At 44.2% G+C, this 20,823-nt stretch overlaps 2 protein-coding genes across 3 annotated transcripts; both read right to left on the bottom strand.

The window, feature by feature from the left end:
- Positions 1 to 169: 169 nt before the first annotated feature.
- Cib (thymosin beta cib) lies at positions 170 to 16,856 on the bottom strand. Of its 2 annotated transcripts, XM_076792591.1 has the most exons (6): positions 16,686 to 16,856; positions 2,714 to 2,867; positions 2,176 to 2,289; positions 1,157 to 1,270; positions 963 to 1,076; positions 170 to 874 (listed from the first exon to the last, which is right to left on the bottom strand). In XM_076792591.1, the coding sequence occupies exons 2-6, from the start codon at positions 2,841 to 2,843 to the stop codon at positions 846 to 848; spliced, it is 501 nt and encodes a 166-aa protein (XP_076648706.1). In that variant the 5' UTR covers positions 2,844 to 2,867; positions 16,686 to 16,856; the 3' UTR covers positions 170 to 845. The 2 variants fall into 2 exon arrangements, with proteins under 2 accessions (XP_076648706.1, XP_076648707.1); XM_076792592.1 differs by lacking the exon at positions 2,176 to 2,289 and having other exon boundaries at positions 16,686 to 16,855.
- A 1,034-nt stretch (positions 16,857 to 17,890) lies between these two features.
- LOC143356683 (transcription initiation factor TFIID subunit 6) lies at positions 17,891 to 20,823 on the bottom strand. The gene is made up of 8 exons (XM_076792580.1): positions 20,394 to 20,823; positions 20,007 to 20,325; positions 19,531 to 19,934; positions 19,245 to 19,448; positions 18,986 to 19,168; positions 18,697 to 18,913; positions 18,260 to 18,588; positions 17,891 to 18,151 (listed from the first exon to the last, which is right to left on the bottom strand). The coding sequence occupies exons 1-8, from the start codon at positions 20,571 to 20,573 to the stop codon at positions 18,056 to 18,058; spliced, it is 1,932 nt and encodes a 643-aa protein (XP_076648695.1). The 5' UTR covers positions 20,574 to 20,823; the 3' UTR covers positions 17,891 to 18,055.

Below are 20,823 nucleotides of genomic sequence, written 5' to 3'. Positions count from 1 at the left end.
AGTTCAGTACTTTTTTTGTTGCAAGGACTTATTATTTTAAAAATAAAATTCGGCCATTTTTCTGCGTGAAATCTATCGACCCATCTGTGACATGTACTTTGAGGCAAAGAAAATTAATTAATAAAAGGATTATTCTATAGATACAGGCATCGGAGAGAATTCAGCAACATTTCGTTATTTTTTTTTTTACAAATTACTTTTTTATTCGTCATAATTTTTATCGGAATGACAATGCGATGTGTACGAAATATTAAAAAAGTACAATAGCCCGTTTATATAAAATATGATTTTTACACAAATATAAGGTCAACCGCTGTACCATTGCGATATATCTGTAACGCATGCAATGCTACCCAATTTTGTTGCTATCGAAAATAACGTTCGTCTGGCGTGCAGAGCTTTTCTTAGTATAAAAAGTACATCCTTTGGCGAGTTAGTATATAAAGACGGATGCTGATACAAGCCCAAAAATGCTTAGATCGTTGGTAACGTTAGGAATCGAACCGGTTGCGCTTTATCAAAAAACTTCGTTATCGTTATTTTTCGTTTATGTTTGGGCCCGAACCCTCACACCGCCTAACCGTTGTTAATACAAATAGGTCCGTGTAAAAAATCGACTTGTACGTGTCTCGCCGAAAGGAACGCTCGTGGCGGTAGGATAAGTATAATCATAAGATTACATTAACACAGTGTCTCGCATTTTCCTTTTTTTTTTCCTGTCGGCAATGTATGAGTAATTGTTATAAAATGTCGTGATATAGAAAATGGAAGAAATGAGTCGCTGCTCCCTTTCTTTTCTGCTTTTTTTTTCTTTTTTTTTTCCTTCGAATCACAAAAGCTTCCCTTTAAGCAGCTATTTTCTCGGCGTCGATCGCTGAAACAGAAAACGTGACTTCATTTAATTTTCTTCTCTTTAGAAATACTCTCAAGCTTTTACAGGATGATCCAAGTTCAAGATCTACCTTCTTTGGTTGGCAAGGGATTTTTCTCCAGCGTTTCCGCGTGTTTCAGTTTCGCCTGATCGAAATTTTCAATTCCGGAGATTAGCTGCTGCTTACCCTTCTCCTGCTGGATCACTGTACACAAGAAATACACGCGATATTAAATGATCTTTTCTCAAAATTTCTTTTTGAGAGAAGATGAAAGGATACTGTACCATCCTTGTCAGGTAGAGGATTCTTTTCTTGGGTCTCGGTGTGTTTTAGACTGGCCGGGTCGAATTTTTCGATGCCGGCGATCAACGTTTGTTGAGTTTTCTCCGCGGCTACGTCTACAAAACAAGAAATCATTGTTAGAAAATAATATAAACGATGGTAAACCAAAAGACATGGCAACCGTGTTCCCCTGAAGTACACCACAGTTCTGAAGAAAATAGCGGAGATGTATGTTGTCTGTATTGAATGTACGTGTAAGCGAAATACATGGATTGTTTTATCAAACATGGACATAACTTCATAATTAAATTTGGTAGCCTTACACATGATCAACTAAATAAAGATTCAGTTGTATATGAAATGGAACAAAAGTCTCGATCATGACTTGAAATTATGTCTATGTTATCCAAAAGGACTTATACTATGTACCTAAGCGACCAATGTGATTCGATGAACTATCTCTCGGCAAGGAAAGTCATACAGTGTTATTGTGATAGTTCTGCAATGTCTGTGTACACTTCAGCCACCATACTTTAGCTTTTCAATCATCGTATTCTTCTCGAAAGAGTCTCTGTAACTTTCTTTTGGATCGGTGACTTCATTGATCACGTCATTTTACTCAAGATACTTTGATCACGAATGAGACTGCCATGGTTACAGAACAATTTATCAATTAGGCAATTGCCGGTAGCTGAAGCGTTAACGTCGTCGACAGTAGAGAGCAAGAGACCAATAATTTCCCATGAGAGGTACTGCGCAGAGATAAGAAGATGCGTACCGGATTGGTTGAATCATTAACATACAATAGAGCAGGACAAGCAGAGATAGCGGGGAGTCCTCTACCAATCTTCTCGCCTCTGCACGGTACAGTACATAATTTTTAAGCTCTCCGAAAGCGAAAGCGTATCTAATGTACATAAATAATTCAGGTGGTCGCGCGTGTGTGATTGCTCGCGCCACCTCGAAGCACCAAAAGCAACAGGCCCCTCTGTTACCGGCTGATGAAACCTGTCTGCGGTACCTTTGGCGTTGGGTAAAATAATCTTCTCTTTCGTGTCGGCGTGTTTCAATTGACCTGGCTTAAACGACTCCACGCCCTGGATCAATTCCGAGTGCTGTCGTTCTTGTCGCACGTCTACATACAATACTTCTGTTACAATCTCTCTCAACAAATCGGATTTTACTTACGCCGCCGAGTCGGGTCTTCCCGTTAATTACGAGAGGCACACTTGCGTTCGGGAATAAGACGTGTAATACAGGGTGTCTCTGTGGTACCGTCGTTAAATTCTCAAGCGCATATGACAATATACAGTCGGCCAGAAACGTGTAAGTACATGTTCCAAATTTTGAGCAATTCTCCAGGGTCTGTTCAATAACTAGTTTCAACTAGTTTTTTGAAGGATGGTATTACACTTTTGCGACCGACTGCAGGTCCCACGACCATTTCCCTCGAGGACACCGAGGGAAAATGGCTCTAGGGCTGACATTCAGATTTTTGTCGGTTTTCGAGCGTTAATTCGAGGACACCCTGCACGATGCTAGTCCAGGGAGACATGTACCTTCGGCGGAAGGCAGGACATTCTTTTCAGCGGTGGCGGCCTTCTTCATGCAGCCGTGGTTGAAGCCCTCCAGCTCGCTTTTCAGGTCTAAGGCTACTTTCGGCAGATCCTTCAGCGACGGACTCGACATGGTGGCTCTGTTGTACTCCTCAATCTGCAACAGGAGACGATCGTCGTCAGAGAATCGATCCGCCAGGGGAACATCTCATTCGCATAACCTCGGCGAGACCGTTCGCTCGGCCGCGGAGAAGTTACGGCACTCCTTAACGGCATTACGCGTCTTTCTGATATTTTTAATCGCGACCGGGCAACGAATGTTTACTGTCGATACTTCGGCGACACCCAAGCGGATTCGGACCCACAGGAACCCCCTCCCCCTCCTGCCAAGCGAGATTACAGACGGGCAAAAGCAATTTCTAACTACAGAAGTGACATCAACAACAGTACCATCTGAGATTAACCGTACCGTTTTTTTCCCCGTGCCGAAGCGATACGTTTCTGTTTACCGAGTCCTGCGCGACGAACCGACCGCAATTTTGATAAATGCTGCGGGTCACGCTGATTACAAGAAAACCCGATTACTCTGGCCGAGCGAAAATAATTGCGATCCCGAAACGGGATTTTAATCGGGAACTTTATTTTATTTTAATTGAAACGGGATATTTCAAAGCGCGAGTTCTTTCGCTTGCGAGATTTTATCCAATTTTATTCGACTGCGTTTGGAACAAAACAACGTATTCGTATTGTAAGGCTTTTTTGCCGATTATGCAGATCTGTGAAAATAGTTGGTCTAGATAAACTAATCAATCAAAGCTTTGTCACGTTTTGTCCAGTTTCACGCGTTGCAATTTTTTCGGGAATTTTTCCGGCAGAGGGGTACAGGGGTCGACGGTGTAACAGTTGCACGGAATAATAACAACAACGAGTTGCACAGAATGTAATCGGAACGAAGAATAGCGGGCGTAACGAACGCGGTGTCGGCGAACGCGTCGTTTCATTGTTATCGTGTTACCGGGAATGGAACAAGGTTGTGTGACAACGCGAACCGTTTATGCGCGACACTATAGGCACGTATCGATAGGACGATGTCTTCGGCGCGGCGCTTTCCAAATCAAATTATTGGCAGAAACGTCGGAATACGTCGACGAATGCGTTAAACCCGGTTCGACGCGCTTTCAATCGTTTCCAGACACGAATCGATATGGTGCCTCTACCGGAAAATGCTGTCCACTTTCTAAATTATAGCAATTTACGGAATCTAGGCAAAAAGAGATTGTTACTATCGGTCTGTCTTTTTCTATCGATTTAAAGAAAAAAATTACCGTTTTATCGCCGGTGAAACGCTAAAATGTTACAAACGAACGTCGAACGACTCCAAAGCACGTGTAATTTGACCATTTCAATGATTATAGTCGTCCAAGGTCGTTCAAGGTTACAACCACAAAAATGGATGAAAAATAGGCATTTTCTTCGGGAATGGTTCTATTTAAAACATATTAACCCTTTGCACTCGGCGCTATATTCATTCTAAAACTAAATTTTTCTCTTCCGTCTTAGAATATTTTAATTTTGTTCATACGAAACTGACCCGATTTCCACGTATAATATTTAAATGTTTAGTAATCTGTTAGATACAAATTTTGTAATGTAACAAATACATTTTAATGAAATAATGCCACAACAATTTCCAGTGGTGCTTCAGAGTCACCACTCGAGTGCAAAGGGTCAAGTTGACCTTCGAGTCTCCTAAGCACCTGAAGAAAAGTTCCGTGTACCACGTTTCGTGTCTGAAACATTTCTCCCTACCTCAAAAAATATAGAAGTTATTCGGGCTGCGTGTATTCGGTGACACACCCTGTATGTTATCGCAATGATTCATTTTCAAATGCGGTATCGCAGCGAACGTGGTAAAAGCTGTACCGACTTCGTTTCAGAAAACCCAATTGCCTTTGGAAACCATTAATTTCGTACGTACTCGATTTTGATTTTCCCATGTTCGCAACAAAACTGTAAATTAACCCTTTGCACTCGGCATTATTTTCAACGTAAAATTAAATTTTTCTTCCGTCTTACAATATTTTCAATTTATTCAAACGAAACTGATCCGATTTCTACGTATAGTATTTGAATGTTTAGTAATCTATTAAATACAAATATTGTAATGTAACAAATATTTTGTAATATTTTTTGTAATTTCTTTGAAATAATGCCACAACAATTTCTGGTGGTGCTTCAGAGTCACCGTTCGAGTGCTAAGGGTTAAATCGAGCCGAAGCTGGCAGCATGGCGGACGATAGTGTTCGCGAGCGTCCAGGGAACGAGAATAACGTTGATTTTCGCAGGACGAGGATCCCGCTGGATCCTGAAGATACGAGACAGCCGAGGAAAGGCCGGTGCCATAAATTCCGGGCGAGTAACGGCACCGTTTCTACCGAATGCAAAGCCGAAGGCAGCTGTTGCTCGCCTAGCATTTCCGGTGTTACCCGGTTTGCAGAAAGTAACGGATTTTCGGGTCTCCTCTCGGCAGGCGCGCGAGAGCTTTTTTCCTCTTGATCGCTAATTAACGCCCGTGCTCCTCGCTTCAAGCTTCGACGGACACCCGAGGTTTCATACTTAATCACTGGACAAGGCGAAAAAAAAAAAAACAGCCGGAAAGAGGCGAACATGTTCGTGTAAGAACACGAAACAGGCTCGTGTTCTCTCGTTAAAATTCGGCCGGGAACGAATCAACGGCCGAGGAGGCTTTTCTTTATCTGCGGATCTTTTGCCACCGTTGCACGCCGCCAACTAACGCGTTACGAAGCGGAAGCAGCAGAAGCTCAACACTTCCGGTCCCCTCTTCCTACCATTTCGTTTCTTGTCACACATCCTTCGCCGCCCGTAATCTCCTACCGAAACGCTTGCATTTTTTATCGGTTGCCATCCTAGCCAAACCGCGTTCCGTTCGGGAAAGAAACGGGTTCAAGTATCCTGGTTTCTCGTGTTCGAAAAATCGATTTTTCTCAGCCCACTGAGGTGCAATAAGTGTGCGAAAGGATTCGATTGTAAAATTCACATGTAACTCGTGGAATTCTGATTATTTTTACTTTTAAAAAATCACACATATACTTCGGATACCAGTAAACGTATGTGCGAAATCTTAATTCATAAAGTTCCATAATTCCCTTGAAAAAAATTCTTAAATATCGGCGAAAACTCGGCCACGAAAACCAGCATGACTACCGTTATTCCTAAACATCTGTGATCGTTGAAGGCTTTCTAATCACGTATTTAATGGCACCGACAATTCATATCGTGAACCAACTAGTCATCCGCGGTAATAATTTAATCACGCCTTTTTCGATCATTTTTTTAAAGGAAGACTTCTAAATTATTTTTAATAGGGCGCGATCGTTGAGATCGCGGTTAACAGGCTTCCTGTGCGTAGGGCGTGAATAACTTTCAGGAAGTACACGTTATTCGACAGAAAAATGGTGTTAGAGTCTGCCGTAAACGGCTCTGACGAAAGATGAATTCTTTTCGGATTACTCCATTGAATCAATAATGAAAGTGCCATTGCAAATACACGTTTAACGACACAAAAATTGATTTTTCGTGACCACGGCTCGTTAACGGTCTTGTCTTCAAAACCACTTTTACGTCGGGAATCCTTATCGCGCGTTTGTAACATCGCTATCGCATAATCGTCTTCGAGGAAAGGATCCGCCACGTCCGGCAACGCGACAGCGTTCACAAAAAACAAAAAACCGCGACGTGAAATCAAATTTTTCTCGGGCACGAGCCGAAAAAAAATGAGAAACAAAAAGAAAAGGAAAAGACAATTGACAGTCCTCGCACGTCCGATGACTCGAGGACTCGTCGTTCCTACATCGAATCCGGTACTCGCGCAGCTTTTACGATTTACGGTTGTTAGGCCAGTGACACGCAACCGTCGGCGCCGGCGTTTCTGAAGCCGAGCAGGCTGCATTCTGTTAAACAAATCGGTTCGAACATGATACATAAATACTTTAGCTCGGCGCATCCTGCGGTTATTAATTAACGCTGTATCTGCGCGGCTTGTTTCTCCTAATTAATGCGGAATGAAAATTGTTTCAGTTAATTGCGATTCGCAGCGGCCGAACAGGAATTGATCACTAGATTTTATGCTAAAAGTAAGCAGGAGAAGATGTTTTAAAAACATTCGTCGAACATTTTCATGCTTTTATGTTATTTTCAACCTGTAATTTTTATTTTACGATTTTTATTTTACTCTAGCCCGTTGCTAGTTCGAGGATACTGCAGTAGCAAACGTGATTTTCACTGTTTTCCATTCTCGGCGCGAAAACTCGATAGCGCACGTGAAGTAAAAACGGGAAAGAGTAAACACAAGTGTGTCGCAGATAAGCGTCATCGTGGTTTGCACTGACACGTAATTAAGCAAGATTGTGCACCACTGGAACCCACGGTGACTCATGCTCCCCTTCTCCATTTGTTTCGCCGTTTTTGCTTCATTTTTGCCATTCGCGTTCGTTACTTTTAGCATCTAGATGACTATTTTTATAAGATGATATACCACTGGGGAAGAGGGAGAGAGAGACTCATCTGCATTCCGCGCGGCTTAAGTCACCCACGAGAGATTTATCAAACGTTATCAAAGCGAATCATGCTCCCCCGCGGCTCGTTGTCGCGTGATCGAATTGCCAGCTTCGATTTCGAAAGCATCGACGACCACGCGAATTTGCATTCTCGGAAACTAATTGAGTCTTTCAGCAAAAACAATCGTTTTCTGCGTCGTTCGCTATTGGATATTTATTGCATTTTAAGAAATCTTTCTGTGCAATCGTGCCTGACAATTCGCGGATTTTATGCGTCCACGACAAAAACCGAGTTGATGCAATTTACAACGGCAGAAAGATTTTGAAAATTCAAGAATGTCGACAATTTTTATTTTTCAAGGTAACGTTATTATTTCTGTTATTTAGAAATGAAATGAAATACACCTTCGTTCAACGTGAACGACGAATGTTGACGATTGACCACGAACATTTTTTTAACAGTCCGCTGATAAGGAAAATGGTGGACTAGTTTCCACGCAAAATGTTTCGAAAGCTTTCGGACGCGTAATTGCATAGTGCAACGAATCGAAACTCCAGCGTCGAATTTCTTCGCGAGCACGATTAAATTCGCGACGTGTGCAATTAGCGAACGTTGTACGTACAAAAGAATTCCAGTCAGCGTTCGACTTACACAAGCTTGACGCCTCGCGATTCTTCTTTGTCGCGCGAAGAACGCGTGGAAAACGCGAGCACGGAGAAATTGTTTCCGAATTCTCGATTAAACATTTTTTAACGCACGGTGATTTAATCCGAGCAATTGTCTCGTTGCGGAATCTGAATTTTTTCGTAATTTCAAGTAGCAAACCGTGTTTCTGAACGCGAGGACAAAAAAAGAAGTGGTCTTAACCACTAAATGAACTTTCAAATTGAACATTAACATTATTATCATTAGAAATGCTAGAAGGCAATCAGGCTTAACACAATCATTATTTATTTGAACGACGATCGATAATGTTGTTAGAGCTTGCCTCTACCATAGATCATTGATCATTGACATCCACCGAGCTGCATCTAAAGGACTCAAATTACTGGGTTGTAACATAAATTCGGCGGGGTTGCAATGATAAATACGATCCAATTTGAACGATTTAGACTCGTTTTTGACTGATTGCAAATACAACGGATAACTGAGTTTATGATTGAGTGATTGCAATTCTGCGCCTTGTAAATAAATGGAAAAGAAAATACCGAGGATAACCGAACGAATTAATGTTGCGATCTAGTATGAAGAGGTTGGCCCTGAAGATCTGCCATGTCTGTCGCGATTAGTTCAGAGAAGGGGTCCCGGAGGACTCGTTCGCGCCGAAACGAGTGATCGCAGTGTTCGGTGAGACCCGTTCGGTTGAAATTTCGTTTTTGGGCGAGATTTAGCAACGCTTTGCGACGGGGAAGAAGGAAACGAGTCGAACGGGTAAGTAAGTCCTAAATGAGTGTACGCCAGTGGCTCCGGGAGAGCGTTTCGAGGGATACATGTTCCAACGGTGGGTCAGCACCGACAAGGCTGTGTATAGGACCTTATATGGTAGCCGGTCGTATGGCTGTATATAGCGAGAGCTCGAAACAGGCCGAATACGCAACCGTGGACGCACGCTCTCGCGTCCTTTACGTGTATCCCGCTCGGTGAATATTTCTTCTCTCCTCTCTTCTCGTCCCTATCCGCGGCGTGTGGGAGTCTTGCATCGAGTGCGCGCGCCCATACACACGGGAACACAAACATCGCGTAACGGTAACAAAACGAAGAGGAGATGCCTCGACGATTAGTCTTCCTTTAAGGCTGGCGCGCGTGGACCCGACCTCCATCGATATTTCCACCGTCGGACGCGTCCTTAATCGCTCCCCAGGTGAAACGCGGAATTTCTGCTCCGTCTTCGGACCTATTCGACCCTCCTTAACCCTTTAACCCTCCGCGGGCTCGTTTATGCCGCGCAGCGAAATTTCTTTCTTTCCAATATCTATTCTTTTAACGCTGGGTTCACGGGGGGGGGGGGGGGGGGCACTAAACGTGACTGCTTCTAACTTTCTGAAAATAACAAGAGTCAAGATTTTTAGTTTAACATTCGTACTCCGAATGGTTCGCGTTGATATATTTCGGACGATTTAAAAAGTGAAATTGAATTGAATGAAAGTGATATTACAGAAACATTTGTAGTTAACATAGAATAATTTTGCATGAGAACCTGCAGTCTGGCGACAGGGTCCCGCGGAGGACCGTCGAAGTCGGTCGATTTCACAGGAGCTAGGAAACCAGCGGTGTTTCTTTCTCGCCCGGGATTATCGCGGCGGAGGAGAAATGAACATGCTCGGGCACAGTGAGCACGGTTGTCTGGAGAAATCACGATGGATTCTACTTGATCTCGCGAGGAGAAACGGGGGCCGAGAGTTAATAAGGAAACTAGGTTGGTCGCGCCGACTCGCGCTAGCCGGTTTGCTGGACGCGCGTCGGTGTAAGTACCGTGGTATGTACAAACGAACGAGAGTCGTGCTCGTCGACGACTACGTACGTCGACGTACAACAAGACAGATTCGCGTTCGACTCGCCTTGGAATCCGCGAGAGTCATCCATAAAACGGACTCGACGAGCGCGCGCACGCGCGCGCGGAATTTCAATGTCGTGCGTCTCCGCGACGATCGCCGAGGATTCGCGTGGGATCGACGCCGGGGATCGATCCTCGAGGAACCACGGATTCGGGACGGCGAGGATCGTTTTGGTCCCCTTTTCGTCCCCGACCAGTTTCGTTCCCTCGCGTTTGTAGCCTTCTGCAAAATTTTCCACGATCGTTGGAACCCGGCTTTGTTCATCGTCGGACTGCGGGTCTTTACGCTGAAGAAAAATTGTCTTGGTCAATTATGAGAAACGGGGATTCAACAAAAGATTCAAAAAAAGATATTTTCACTTTTTCGTATTTTGTCCACCCATTTTTTCCGTAGACGCATAAAATTGGCAGTCTATTCGTCACACTTTATTCGACGAGACGAGTAAAACGCTGGTATGCTCCTTTCCCGAGAATCGTGACTTTCCGAATCTACCGGCGATTATTTCCTAATTGTTGAAAGTCTATCAGCAGGATTAGCAATTTCAGTGGTGAACCTACAACACGCCCCAGCGACGCAACCTAACAGTTTTGCGCTCGACTTTGATTCTACCGTCATCGAAATCCACTACAATCGGTTGCGCAGCGGTGCACACTAGTGAAAGAGTGAAGCGACCGACTCGGTTAATCCATCACAGGTTGACGAGTTCCGATAAAGCTCTTGGAAACTCGGGTCGAGATCGATCAGTGCATCACGGTGCGAGGGTCGTGGCATTGGATCTCTCCGCGGACTAGGGCACAGACGCATAACTGGATTATCGAGCACATGCTGTTCGCGATTCTGCTCCATTCGACTACACGGTCAACGTGCGAGCATGAATTTAGACGCTGCAACTGGCCGCAGGTATACTTTGAATTTCTGTCAACAGTAGGGTCTCGTGAATGCATTGATGGTACAATTTTGATACGCCTAACCGCACCATAAAAATTAGAACATTCCTATCCTCGGTCGAATATGATTTTGTCAACAGTAGTGTCTTCTGAATGCAACGATGGAACAATTTTGATACGCCTAACCGCGCCAGAAAAATTAGAACATTCCTATCCTCGGTCGAATATGATTTTGTCAACAGTAGGGTCTTCTGAATGCAAGGATGGAACAATTTTGATACGTCTAAGCGCGCCATAAAAATTAGAACAATCCTATCCTCGGTCGAATATGATTCTGTGTGACGGTGTGTAATAGTGAATTGCGACTTTAGTAAGAGGTAAAAATATAGAGAAATTTTTTCATTGGAAACAGATGAATGCCTGTACTGTAAAAATCAATTTTTAGCCCATTATCCGCCGATGTCCCATTTTTGGGACACCGAATAAAACGAATGTATAATTTTAATTTTGTTCTTTTCGTATACTACAGTACATTCCGCCAATGTCCCAAAAATGGGACGGGCTTCAATTTTTATATTTAAATAAAAACGATAACAATTATGGCAAAAATAGTTCCAGTTGGTTAGTATGAATATGTATTATACAGTTAATTTGATTTTCTTTTGTATTTTTGACTTGCGGCGGGTAATGGGTTAATCGGCAAGAAAATATTCAATTAGAAACACAGACGCGAAGACTGATACGTTTAACTATCATTTATTTAAGAAAAGAGATCAGCCATCTTTTTTCGGAGATCGCTTTCCAGGTTTTCTCAATCAAGTATTAGTTTAGGAAAAGTCCTAGTTTCGACCCATGTCGTAACATGAAAATTTTGGAATTAATTCCACCGATTTTGTAGGAACGGACCACTGCGCGACGGGTTTCGGTACAGAGAGGTTTCGGGAGAGAGAGAGAGAGAGAGAGAGAGAGAGAGAGAGAGATCTTACGGATGACGGCTAACGAGTTCGCGCGGGCTGCCAATTAACTTGGGGTAATCGCGTTTAACGGAGAGCCGAGGCGGAGGCTCGATGCAGCAGGCGTTTCGGAGCGTTTCGGAGCGTTGCGGAGCGTATATCGACCGGTGGGCTGCAGTCGGCCACCTACGTGCACCTAATACCCACGTAAAACCATGCACAGCGTGCGCCTAGAAAATGCGTTGCGATCATTTCATGTCGCACTCCTGCCCTAGGCGAATGCGATATCGTCGCACTCTCTCTTTCCCTTTCTCCTTCCCTCTTTCTCTCTCTCTCTCTCTCTCTCTCCCTCTCTCATCTCTCTGTCTCCCTCTTCCTCTCTTTCTCTGTTCGATGCGACCGTGACGGCTAACGAACCCTGGACGCCGCGCGTATCGTATCGAGCGGTGGCGAGAACATTCAGGAGCGTATTACGTGTTACCAAGCGGCTCATCCGAGCGGTGGACCTGATTCCACCGAATCCCCCTTGGACTCCGAGCGTGTCGGACACTTCGAAGTTCGGCAGCTTCGAAGACGACAAATACAATTCTCGTCGTCGAGGCTTTTCAGTGGAAGTACACGTCCTACCTTCGGAATCGCAGCAATGCCTTTCAGCCCGCTGTGAAACGATGCTGATTCAGTGACGAAACGTTTGTTTTTAATCGTCTTTCCACGATACCCTAACCGGCGTACTCGCGGCATTTTTCTGATCGAAACAGGTCCAAAGAATTCGAAGCACATTCGCTCGTTTAAGTCACGGTACGGTAGAACCCGGATTATCCGAGTCGGTGAAATCATTATTACCTCGTCGCAAGGATCTAACAATTTTTCGATTACTTTCTCATCGAAGCTTCTGTGGTCCTGGCTACGGTTTAGTTTGTTACTACCTCGGCGATCCCCAATTGACATGAAAACAGTTCAAGACGCAATCCCTACCGACAGATTTCGTCGTGTGGATGTTGAAATCGTCCATGACGAAAGCATGGGTCCGTTATCAGGTGATCCGAACGCGAATTATGCGATCTATCGGCATCCGCTCCAGCGGGTCAAGAACGGTGAATGAAGCGCTGAAGGGAACCCTTTGACCCAATCTCGTAGATTGCAGATTGCTTTCGCCATTAAGGCTCCCGGGCGACGGGCTACATCCTGGCCACGGCACTTGACGACGAGAACGCAAGGGGTGCGGTACAGTCCTGCGCAACAGTTCGCGAATCCTTGTTCCGGGGGACTCGCGAACCCGCAGGACTCTGCGTGCAGGCTCGTTCTGCAGCACGAATCCGCGCGAACCGAGCCCACAATGAGGACATCCGAAACGAAGCCTCCACCATTTTATCTCCCCATGTCTCTACTCTTCTGAAATACTTGAGCGATCTTTGAGCACCCAGTCCACGATAAGAACGTCTCAAACGAAGCCTCCACCATTTTGGCAACAGTCAACCATCTTAACCAATTTGAATCATAAGGAGATATGAAAAGAAGACCTTTATCACCGAACTTCTTTTTTAATTATATTTAACACTAGGTTTACGGAGCACTAAAAATGACTATTTTACATTACTTTATAAAAATAACATGAATGTATCTATCAAAGTTTGTAACCATTTTTTTTTAATAATATGTACCCAAAGGAATCAATTTGTTAAATAACTGCTCATGGATGCATTTTTACAATCTCAATATTCGCAATTTGTAGTGTTAAGTACAAAAATGACTACAAGTAAAAGAATTCCATACTTCAACATTAAAAGAAAAAATCAGAATTACTAGTTTCATCTCCAACAACACCCTCCATTTCTAATTTTTAGAACGATGCAAATGGGTTAAGCGTTATTATTAACCCTCGGCACTCGAACGGCGACTGTGAGGCGTGATTAAAAATTTGCTATATCACTGTTCAAAATATTTCTTACGTCATTAAATTTGTTTGTATTTAATAAATTACTGAACATTCCACCATTTTCGTATGTACAACGTGAAAAAGACATATATAGAAATATTCTAGGTCGAGGGAATTATTCCATTTTGCAGTCAAAATAGCTTCGAGGGCAAAGGGTTAATATATTCGTAAATGTTTTATACGAAGACGTGAAGCTATACACTGAAAGTGAGGAATAGGCTGACCATTTTGATCATTCGATTGTGTAGATGTGGGCGGATATCTCTTACTTTGACGGAATTTATTTTCAAAAATGGCTGACTACCGGTCACGAGTCGAGAGAACGCCCTAGCATACCCTTCAGGTATGACTTACCGCGGAGAATGCCAGCGGCCCGCGATCCTAACTGCGTGCGATATTTTTCTGCGGGCAAAAGTGAATGAAACGTGCGCGTGTTTGCGCGTGTGTGCGCGTGTGTACACGAGGGGTTGCACCGGGGGAGCGGTCGACGGGTGGCAGACGGTTTCATCGATTGGCAATGCGGGGGTAGAAGAGTGGGGTTCGTGAACTCCACGGCTATCTGTAAATATGTACACGTATATATAAATATATATGTACATGTATATATAAAGACACAACGCTATATATATAAAGACACAACGCTATATATAGTGCCGCCCGCAACATGTATATACCGCGTATAGCGCACGCTACTACGCAGCGTGTATCGACGACCCAGAGTTTTCATGGTCACGGGTAAAAAAAAAAGCCCCCAAGAGATTTTTCAATATTCCGCGTGGGACTGGTCCGCCATCTTTTCTCGTTGATACGCGACGCAGTACGAACTGTACGAATCGGGTAAATCGAATTCGTAGAGTACTTATTCGAAAAGTCCTCCTCTCTCGCTCGCCTTGAAGCGAGCCAACTCGTTCGGGACATGATAACATGCAAATACTCTCCCTCGTGCCGCGACACAACATCGGAGAAAAACAGAGAGAGAGAGAGAGAGAGAGAGAGAGAGAGAGAGAGAGAGAGAGAGAGAGAGAGAGAGAGAGAGAGAGAGAGAGAGACAGAGAAATACGCGCACTTAGGCGAGCGGAATGGCGTTTGAAAAATTGCACGCGAAGCCGTCGCCGAACTACGGTTAACGGTTCACCTGCCGGTAACAGTATAATAAAAGCGGAAGATCGACGATTGAGAACCGCTTGGACGACTTGTCGATAACACGACGAAATGATTCACAGGCAATTAGCCCTTTGATGAGGAGAATTTCTTGAAATGTTAGAAACGCTTTCCTTAACACTAGGTTTACGGAGCATTAAAAGTGTGTATTTTTCATTACTTTATAAAAATAAGAAGAATGTGTCTATCCAAGTTTTCAGCCATTTTCTAAAGTAATATATACCTAAGGAAATAAGTTTGTCGAGTAATTCCACGTAGATGGATCTTCAGAATCTCAATAATCGTAGATTAACGCTTTGCACTCGGCGCTATTTTAATTCCAAAACTAAATTTTTCTTCCGTCTTAGAATATTTTCATTTTATTCATACGAAACTGATCCGATTTCCACATATAATATTTAAATGCTTAGCAATCTATTAAATACAGATCTTGTAATGTAACAAATATTTTTTTACAATTTTTAGTAGCGTTTCAGAGTCACCACTCTAGTGCAAAGGGTTAAAAATATTAGAACCCGTCATTTTCACGGGTCCCGTAAACCTAGTGTTAAACTACCAGATCGTGCGACAAACTCGGAGATACTAGGAAAAAAAGGAAACTGCTATTATTTAAACTAAATCTAAAATTTAACTGGATACACGAGCCCGATGTAGTCGATATGCCGACATTCGTCCCCGAAGGGTTAATCTTCGTAGGCTTGTTGTGTGAAAAATTTTTGTTTTTTGCGTTGAACACAGTAGCGAAACGAAAACGGTTGCAGGATACCGGTATCATTATTTTTTTTTTTTTTCGTTTCGAGCAGCGTACACTTCCGGTAGCCGAATCGTTAATACTCTCCACGATCCCTGCTTTCACAAATGGCCCCCGAGGACCGCGAGGTTGCGTAGCAACTGCGAGAGAGCTTCGGGAAACGTTGAATGTTAAAAGCAACGCGTTTGCATCGGCGTTGTTTTCCAACCGCGGGGGTATGGAAAAGAATCGTGCGATCCCAACGGACGGGATTGTGCTCGCCGCTCGGCAACGAGAAGCGCATTTGCGCGGCCGATGCGCAACGGTGTGCATCTGTCAAAACCACGCCCTTGTCCCATCCTATTGCCCTAACAAGGTGGACACGAACCCGGTCGGTAAGGACGAGGCTCCCGAAATTGTACAGACCTCGGACACATCGTACGTGGGCCGAATTATATCGATTATTATGAGTTCCCCGAAACCCGAGCTCGATAGTTTCGAACGAATCCGTCACTGATGACTTCCGGTTTCATCCGGCGCAGCGGTGGCGGCGGTTACGCGCTAAACTCGAAGCAAAAACGAACCCAGCCCAGCACAGCTCGAAAAATTTCCCCGAGATATTCGATTTCCGTTTCTCGAAGGACCATGCCCCGATCGATTATCGAAAGCTCCGTCGAGCATCGGGGAATGAGACAAAGGTTTGTCGTTCTCAGGATAACGGCGTTGAATGAACGAGATATGGTGGTCTTACTCGATTCCGGCTTCGAAGAATTCGTTTCGAACGATGTAAAGCTCGCGCGAAATCGGTTCGGGATTCGTGGTACACAGAGAGAGAGAGAGAGAGGACGGGTGCGACGGTTCCCGACCACACCCCACCATTTTCGATCTTTGAGTGGCGAAGTCGATCAATATCGAGTCGGAGAGCGTGCCGGGGAGCCGGTCGATTCCCCGGTCGACGGAGCGTTCGTGGGACGAGCAACGGAATCGATAACGACCGGACGAGAAACACAAACGCACAATGCACGCACCGAGCGTAGCCACTGCTACGCTAGTCCTTTAACCGAGCAAAGCCGGACCTTCGCGAATCGGTTCTCGCTTGTGGAAAGCATCGTCTGTCGCATGCAATTTCTAGCAAACGGGATCGGAATGTGTCGCGACGTGAGAGGAGCACTGACCTGTCAGTTGACACTACGATAGGTAGGCGAGAGCGCAAAGAACACCGTCCAGCCGAGCGTTCAAGGGCAGGAAGGAGACAGTACACTGACTGACCGGCTAGTGATTCTGTGGCACGTAACACCAGGTAACACCGGCGAGCCACTCTACCACTCTCGCCTCCGTCGATCTTACGCTCGCACTGTGCCCGACCCCCACCCCGAATTCCGTGCCCGACCGTTCGGCCAATCGCAATCCGCCGTTCGTCTCTCCCCCATCGAGGAATCACCCCCACCACCGTCGCGAACGCTTCCTCCAATCGTCTCCTTGACCGTCATCGGAGGGTGGCTGACTCACCCTTCGCGACGGAACACGATTTCACATTCGACGCACGAAAAAAGACGGTCCCCGCGTTAAGCGTGAACTTGCTTTTTACGGAATCTCTCTCCGCGGTTATTGAACTATATTTACGTATCTGCTGGATGTCCCATGTATTTCGAATCTCTCTCGGAGAGAGCCACCCGTTTCTTTACAGCCTCTGACCAGAAATACTTCTGTAGCTATTTCGGACGGAGCAGAAACAGGGAGAGGGCGGGCAGGGCTAAAGGACGTTTAGGGGTGGACGTTCAGCTCGGATGACTCATCGTGCAGTTATCCCAGCTGCGCGTCATATGGCTGTTCGGTTGGTTGGGTGTTTCCTGTACTTTGGAATCATATGGTCTGCTCGATAGTATTGATCGGGGAACAATAGAGCTGTGATATTTTCGAATTAGGCGGTTCTACAGTCGGTGGGGCTGGCTCGATCGAAAATTCCTCTCGGAATGGTCGATGGACGTATTCTGCATGCTCCTTTTTAACGAAATTTGAGGAACCTGCATCTCAATGGTGTTCCGCTAGCTTCTAAGGGAGTATGCCCTTAGTGCGGTAACATAGATAACTAACAATAAGTTTTAAGCTTGTTATCCTCTGTACCAACAAGTATACCCATATTACAGGTAATATAGAAACCGTTCCTTACTTGCGTCGATACAACTTCTTTCAGGCCAGGCCGCAGACAATATATCAGAATAGACCGATCACTGTTATGGGGTTTCGTCGCAGAGAGAATATAAGAATAGACCTACCATCTCACGGGTTCTCGTTGCCTAGAAATGATCAGTCCCATCCGAGCTTCGTTATCCATTTCCCATCCCCTTCCTTAATCTTTCCCCATCCTTACAAGCATATGTAGTTTATAAAAAAATTGTTTAATTTTTTCCTTATATTAAATACATTAATCTTAGGATTCCACTGATGTACAATGCGTAAGAAAGGTAATAGTCCGGCTTGTTTAGAGCAAGTACAAAGTGTTACGCGTTTGTATGTCATCGATCGATGATCATTGCACTTTTGATCACTGAAAAGTATTCTTTTCTTCTTCTTGACCTAAGGCACACTCGATGCCTTGTTGCGTGACGAAAACGTTTTGTGCTTTTGACGTCAGATTTCCCTGTAACAGTACAATCGATATAATTAACTAATGTGCTCTATCGAATGGTTACGCTTCTAACGTACTCTCCATTTCAATAGGAATACATTTTAAGATGTTAGTACATGCCTGCGCTAGCGTAGTAGTAGAAGTGTGGCTGGTATTCGACATGCAAACCACCACTAGCTTAGCGCCGCCACCTGGTATGTGGGACTTTTGTTGAACAACATTTGTCTGAGAAATTATAACTTGTTGCTGCTGCGATTGCTGTTGCGTCTGAGACGGTTGTTGTTGCTGTTGTTGTGGTGCTTGTATTGCACAAGTTGCGGTCGGCGTTTGCGATCGCGATTGCAGGATTACAAATTTTTGTCCACCCCCTGTGGTAGTTCCCCCGGGGGTTCTACTTGTGCCTAACATTATTGTCCGCCCAGTTTGTTGGCCAGGACTGGAACTCGTCACTTGCATGAAAAATTAAAACAAAAAAAAAAAAAGAAGAGGAGGAAGGAGGTGTAGAGGTATTCAATTTCGCAGCGAAAACGGTGATGCTTCGTAAAGAATCAAATTACCGGCCTGCATGATGGTCTTTCCGGTACAAGCTGGCCCCTGTTGACTAGTTGTTAAAGCCGCTGTTGTAGATGCGGTTGTTGCTAATGTTGTCGGTTGCGTGCGAGCCTTTACAACCGCTGTGCATAACGCAGGCCCTATGTAACCGTAATCTTGCTTGTAATCTTCTACGTAATCGGGCGGCGACCGTATAGTCTTTAAAACAGGACCGACGGATTTCTGGAAATTGCGTTGAAGCTTAATGTGGATGTACACGCTGGAATATTTTGATTAACCGAACGTTCCACTTACCACAAGCAGAGTTTTTATGTGACCCGCTCCATTCTTATCCACGCTCGACAAACCTGGCCCTTCGATACACGACTCTATCCGCTCAGAGATAGACTTTATTTTCGGAATAACCAACGCCTTAATCACCTCCGGACCCAATTCGCACAATCCCTCGATCGCACCGTAAAGGGATGCTAATGGAGTCTAGAGATGAATTAATCGACAATTATTATCATTGACTCATACAGTCACACGATAGTTTTTAATTCGATTACCAGACCTGATTATTCTTGGCCAGTGCTTGACTGAACATCCTGGTTACACGGGTCTGTACATTGTTCGTGGACGTATTAAAATTTTTACATATTTGAGCCATAAGACGCGAAGCGAAGTCGCGCAAGGCCCAGTGATTATCTACTTCCGGTCTCATGCATAATTGCCGTGATACTATACAAGTCGCGATAGACGGTATCAGTTCGTGTAACTGCAAATTAAAATTACACATTAATGCGTATAAATTGAAGATTTTGTTAAGGATTGCATGGGACAAAGACTAGAGTATTTACATATTTCTCTAAATAGAGGCTCGGATTGTCCAGAAGGGCTTTAACCATTCGCATTAGGTAAATTAGGAGTGCAAGATGATTTTGTACAACATTCACGCGAACTCCTTCGGCAATAAAGGTGCACATGCGTGCCAGCATTTCATGTAAACCAGGATCGGCAGAAAGAGATTGAAGCGCTTCGGCTCTGCGCGCTTCATCCGATCCAACGCAGGCTTCCGTAATTTCTTTATAATACAATTGCTGCTCGACGCTCAGTTCGTGGGTCGCTAATTGCTTAACGTGAACAGTCTCCACATTACGTAATTTCTGACTCTTTCCCCCACCACCTGGTTTCCCGACACCAATATTTTGGTTTTTGGTCGAGAGTTTACTCGTCGGATCGACGCTTTCCAATTTTTGGACGTCTGCAATGGAATTGGTAAAAATAAAGAAATCAACAAAGAGCTAAAATTTATATTACAATTTGAATTCATTACCTTTGGAGACTGGAGGCGGATTTTCTGGTATTGTGGGTTGGACACCATCTATGCATAGCCAGTGGGTGCGCAGAGTAATTTCCAATGGTAACTTTGGCCACGACTGACCACCAGACATCGATATAACTTCGTTTAAATCGATTTCCTTTTCTTCCACAAAATGTAATTCTCTACCACCTCCGGAAGCAAACCGGAATGGTACATGGTCCTTGGCAAAAAATCCATATGTTGGTTCGATATTCTTAATTTTTAGAGCACAGTCTATGTCATGTGTAGTCATACGTTGACGTTTGCCATGCCTCATAAACTTGGCTGCATCCTAAACATGAAATAATATTGTTTAACGGCAAATTTCGGTTTGAATAGGTTTTTAAAAAACACACTGACCTGAATGATTTCCTTAAGTCTATAGCTCACATCTTCGGCGAGATCTTTGGCAGCTTCATCAGGAAAGTTTCCAACACCTATGCTTTCTGCAATTACCTTTATCGATTCTTGGGACAATGTAGTCCCATAAACAGACTCACTTTCACTCATTTTTAAAGTGTTCTGGTCATTGCAGTCCATATGATACACTCTAAAGATGTAGACTTTGTAATTTCGGTCTTACATGCATTAACCTATTAATTTTGCAAATATGTTTAAGTCACAAACTTCATTACTGCTGATATTGGTTGGGTACACAATAATTAAACTGGGCCCGCTTTGCAATCAATTCTCAAGCACAAATAGCATAACTATGCAATTACTTGACGTTACAAACGCTGAAGCCCACTGAATTCCACCACCATCGCCTTGCATCGGCCTGCCCAGCCAA

This window comes from Halictus rubicundus, chromosome 8 (genome assembly GCF_050948215.1).
Source record: "Halictus rubicundus isolate RS-2024b chromosome 8, iyHalRubi1_principal, whole genome shotgun sequence".
NCBI lineage: Eukaryota > Metazoa > Arthropoda > Insecta > Hymenoptera > Halictidae > Halictus > Halictus rubicundus.
Note: the sequence above shows the minus strand (reverse complement) of the source record. Positions and strands in the feature narration are given on the sequence as shown.

Coding starts and splice junctions, on each gene's coding strand:
- Cib (XM_076792591.1), bottom strand. CDS start 2,843: ATGTCGAGTCCGTCGCTGAAGGATCTGCCGAAAGTAGCCTTAGACCTG. Junction 1,271..2,175: donor TATTTTACCCAACGCCAAAG/GTACCGCAGACA, acceptor CTTGTTTTGTAG/ACGTAGCCGCGGAGAAAACT. Junction 1,077..1,156: donor TCCTCTACCTGACAAGGATG/GTACAGTATCCT, acceptor TCTTGTGTACAG/TGATCCAGCAGGAGAAGGGT.
- LOC143356683 (XM_076792580.1), bottom strand. CDS start 20,573: ATGGACTGCAATGACCAGAACACTTTAAAAATGAGTGAAAGTGAGTCT. Junction 19,169..19,244: donor CACTGGCCAAGAATAATCAG/GTCTGGTAATCG, acceptor ATTCATCTCTAG/ACTCCATTAGCATCCCTTTA. Junction 18,914..18,985: donor ACATAAAAACTCTGCTTGTG/GTAAGTGGAACG, acceptor CGCAATTTCCAG/AAATCCGTCGGTCCTGTTTT.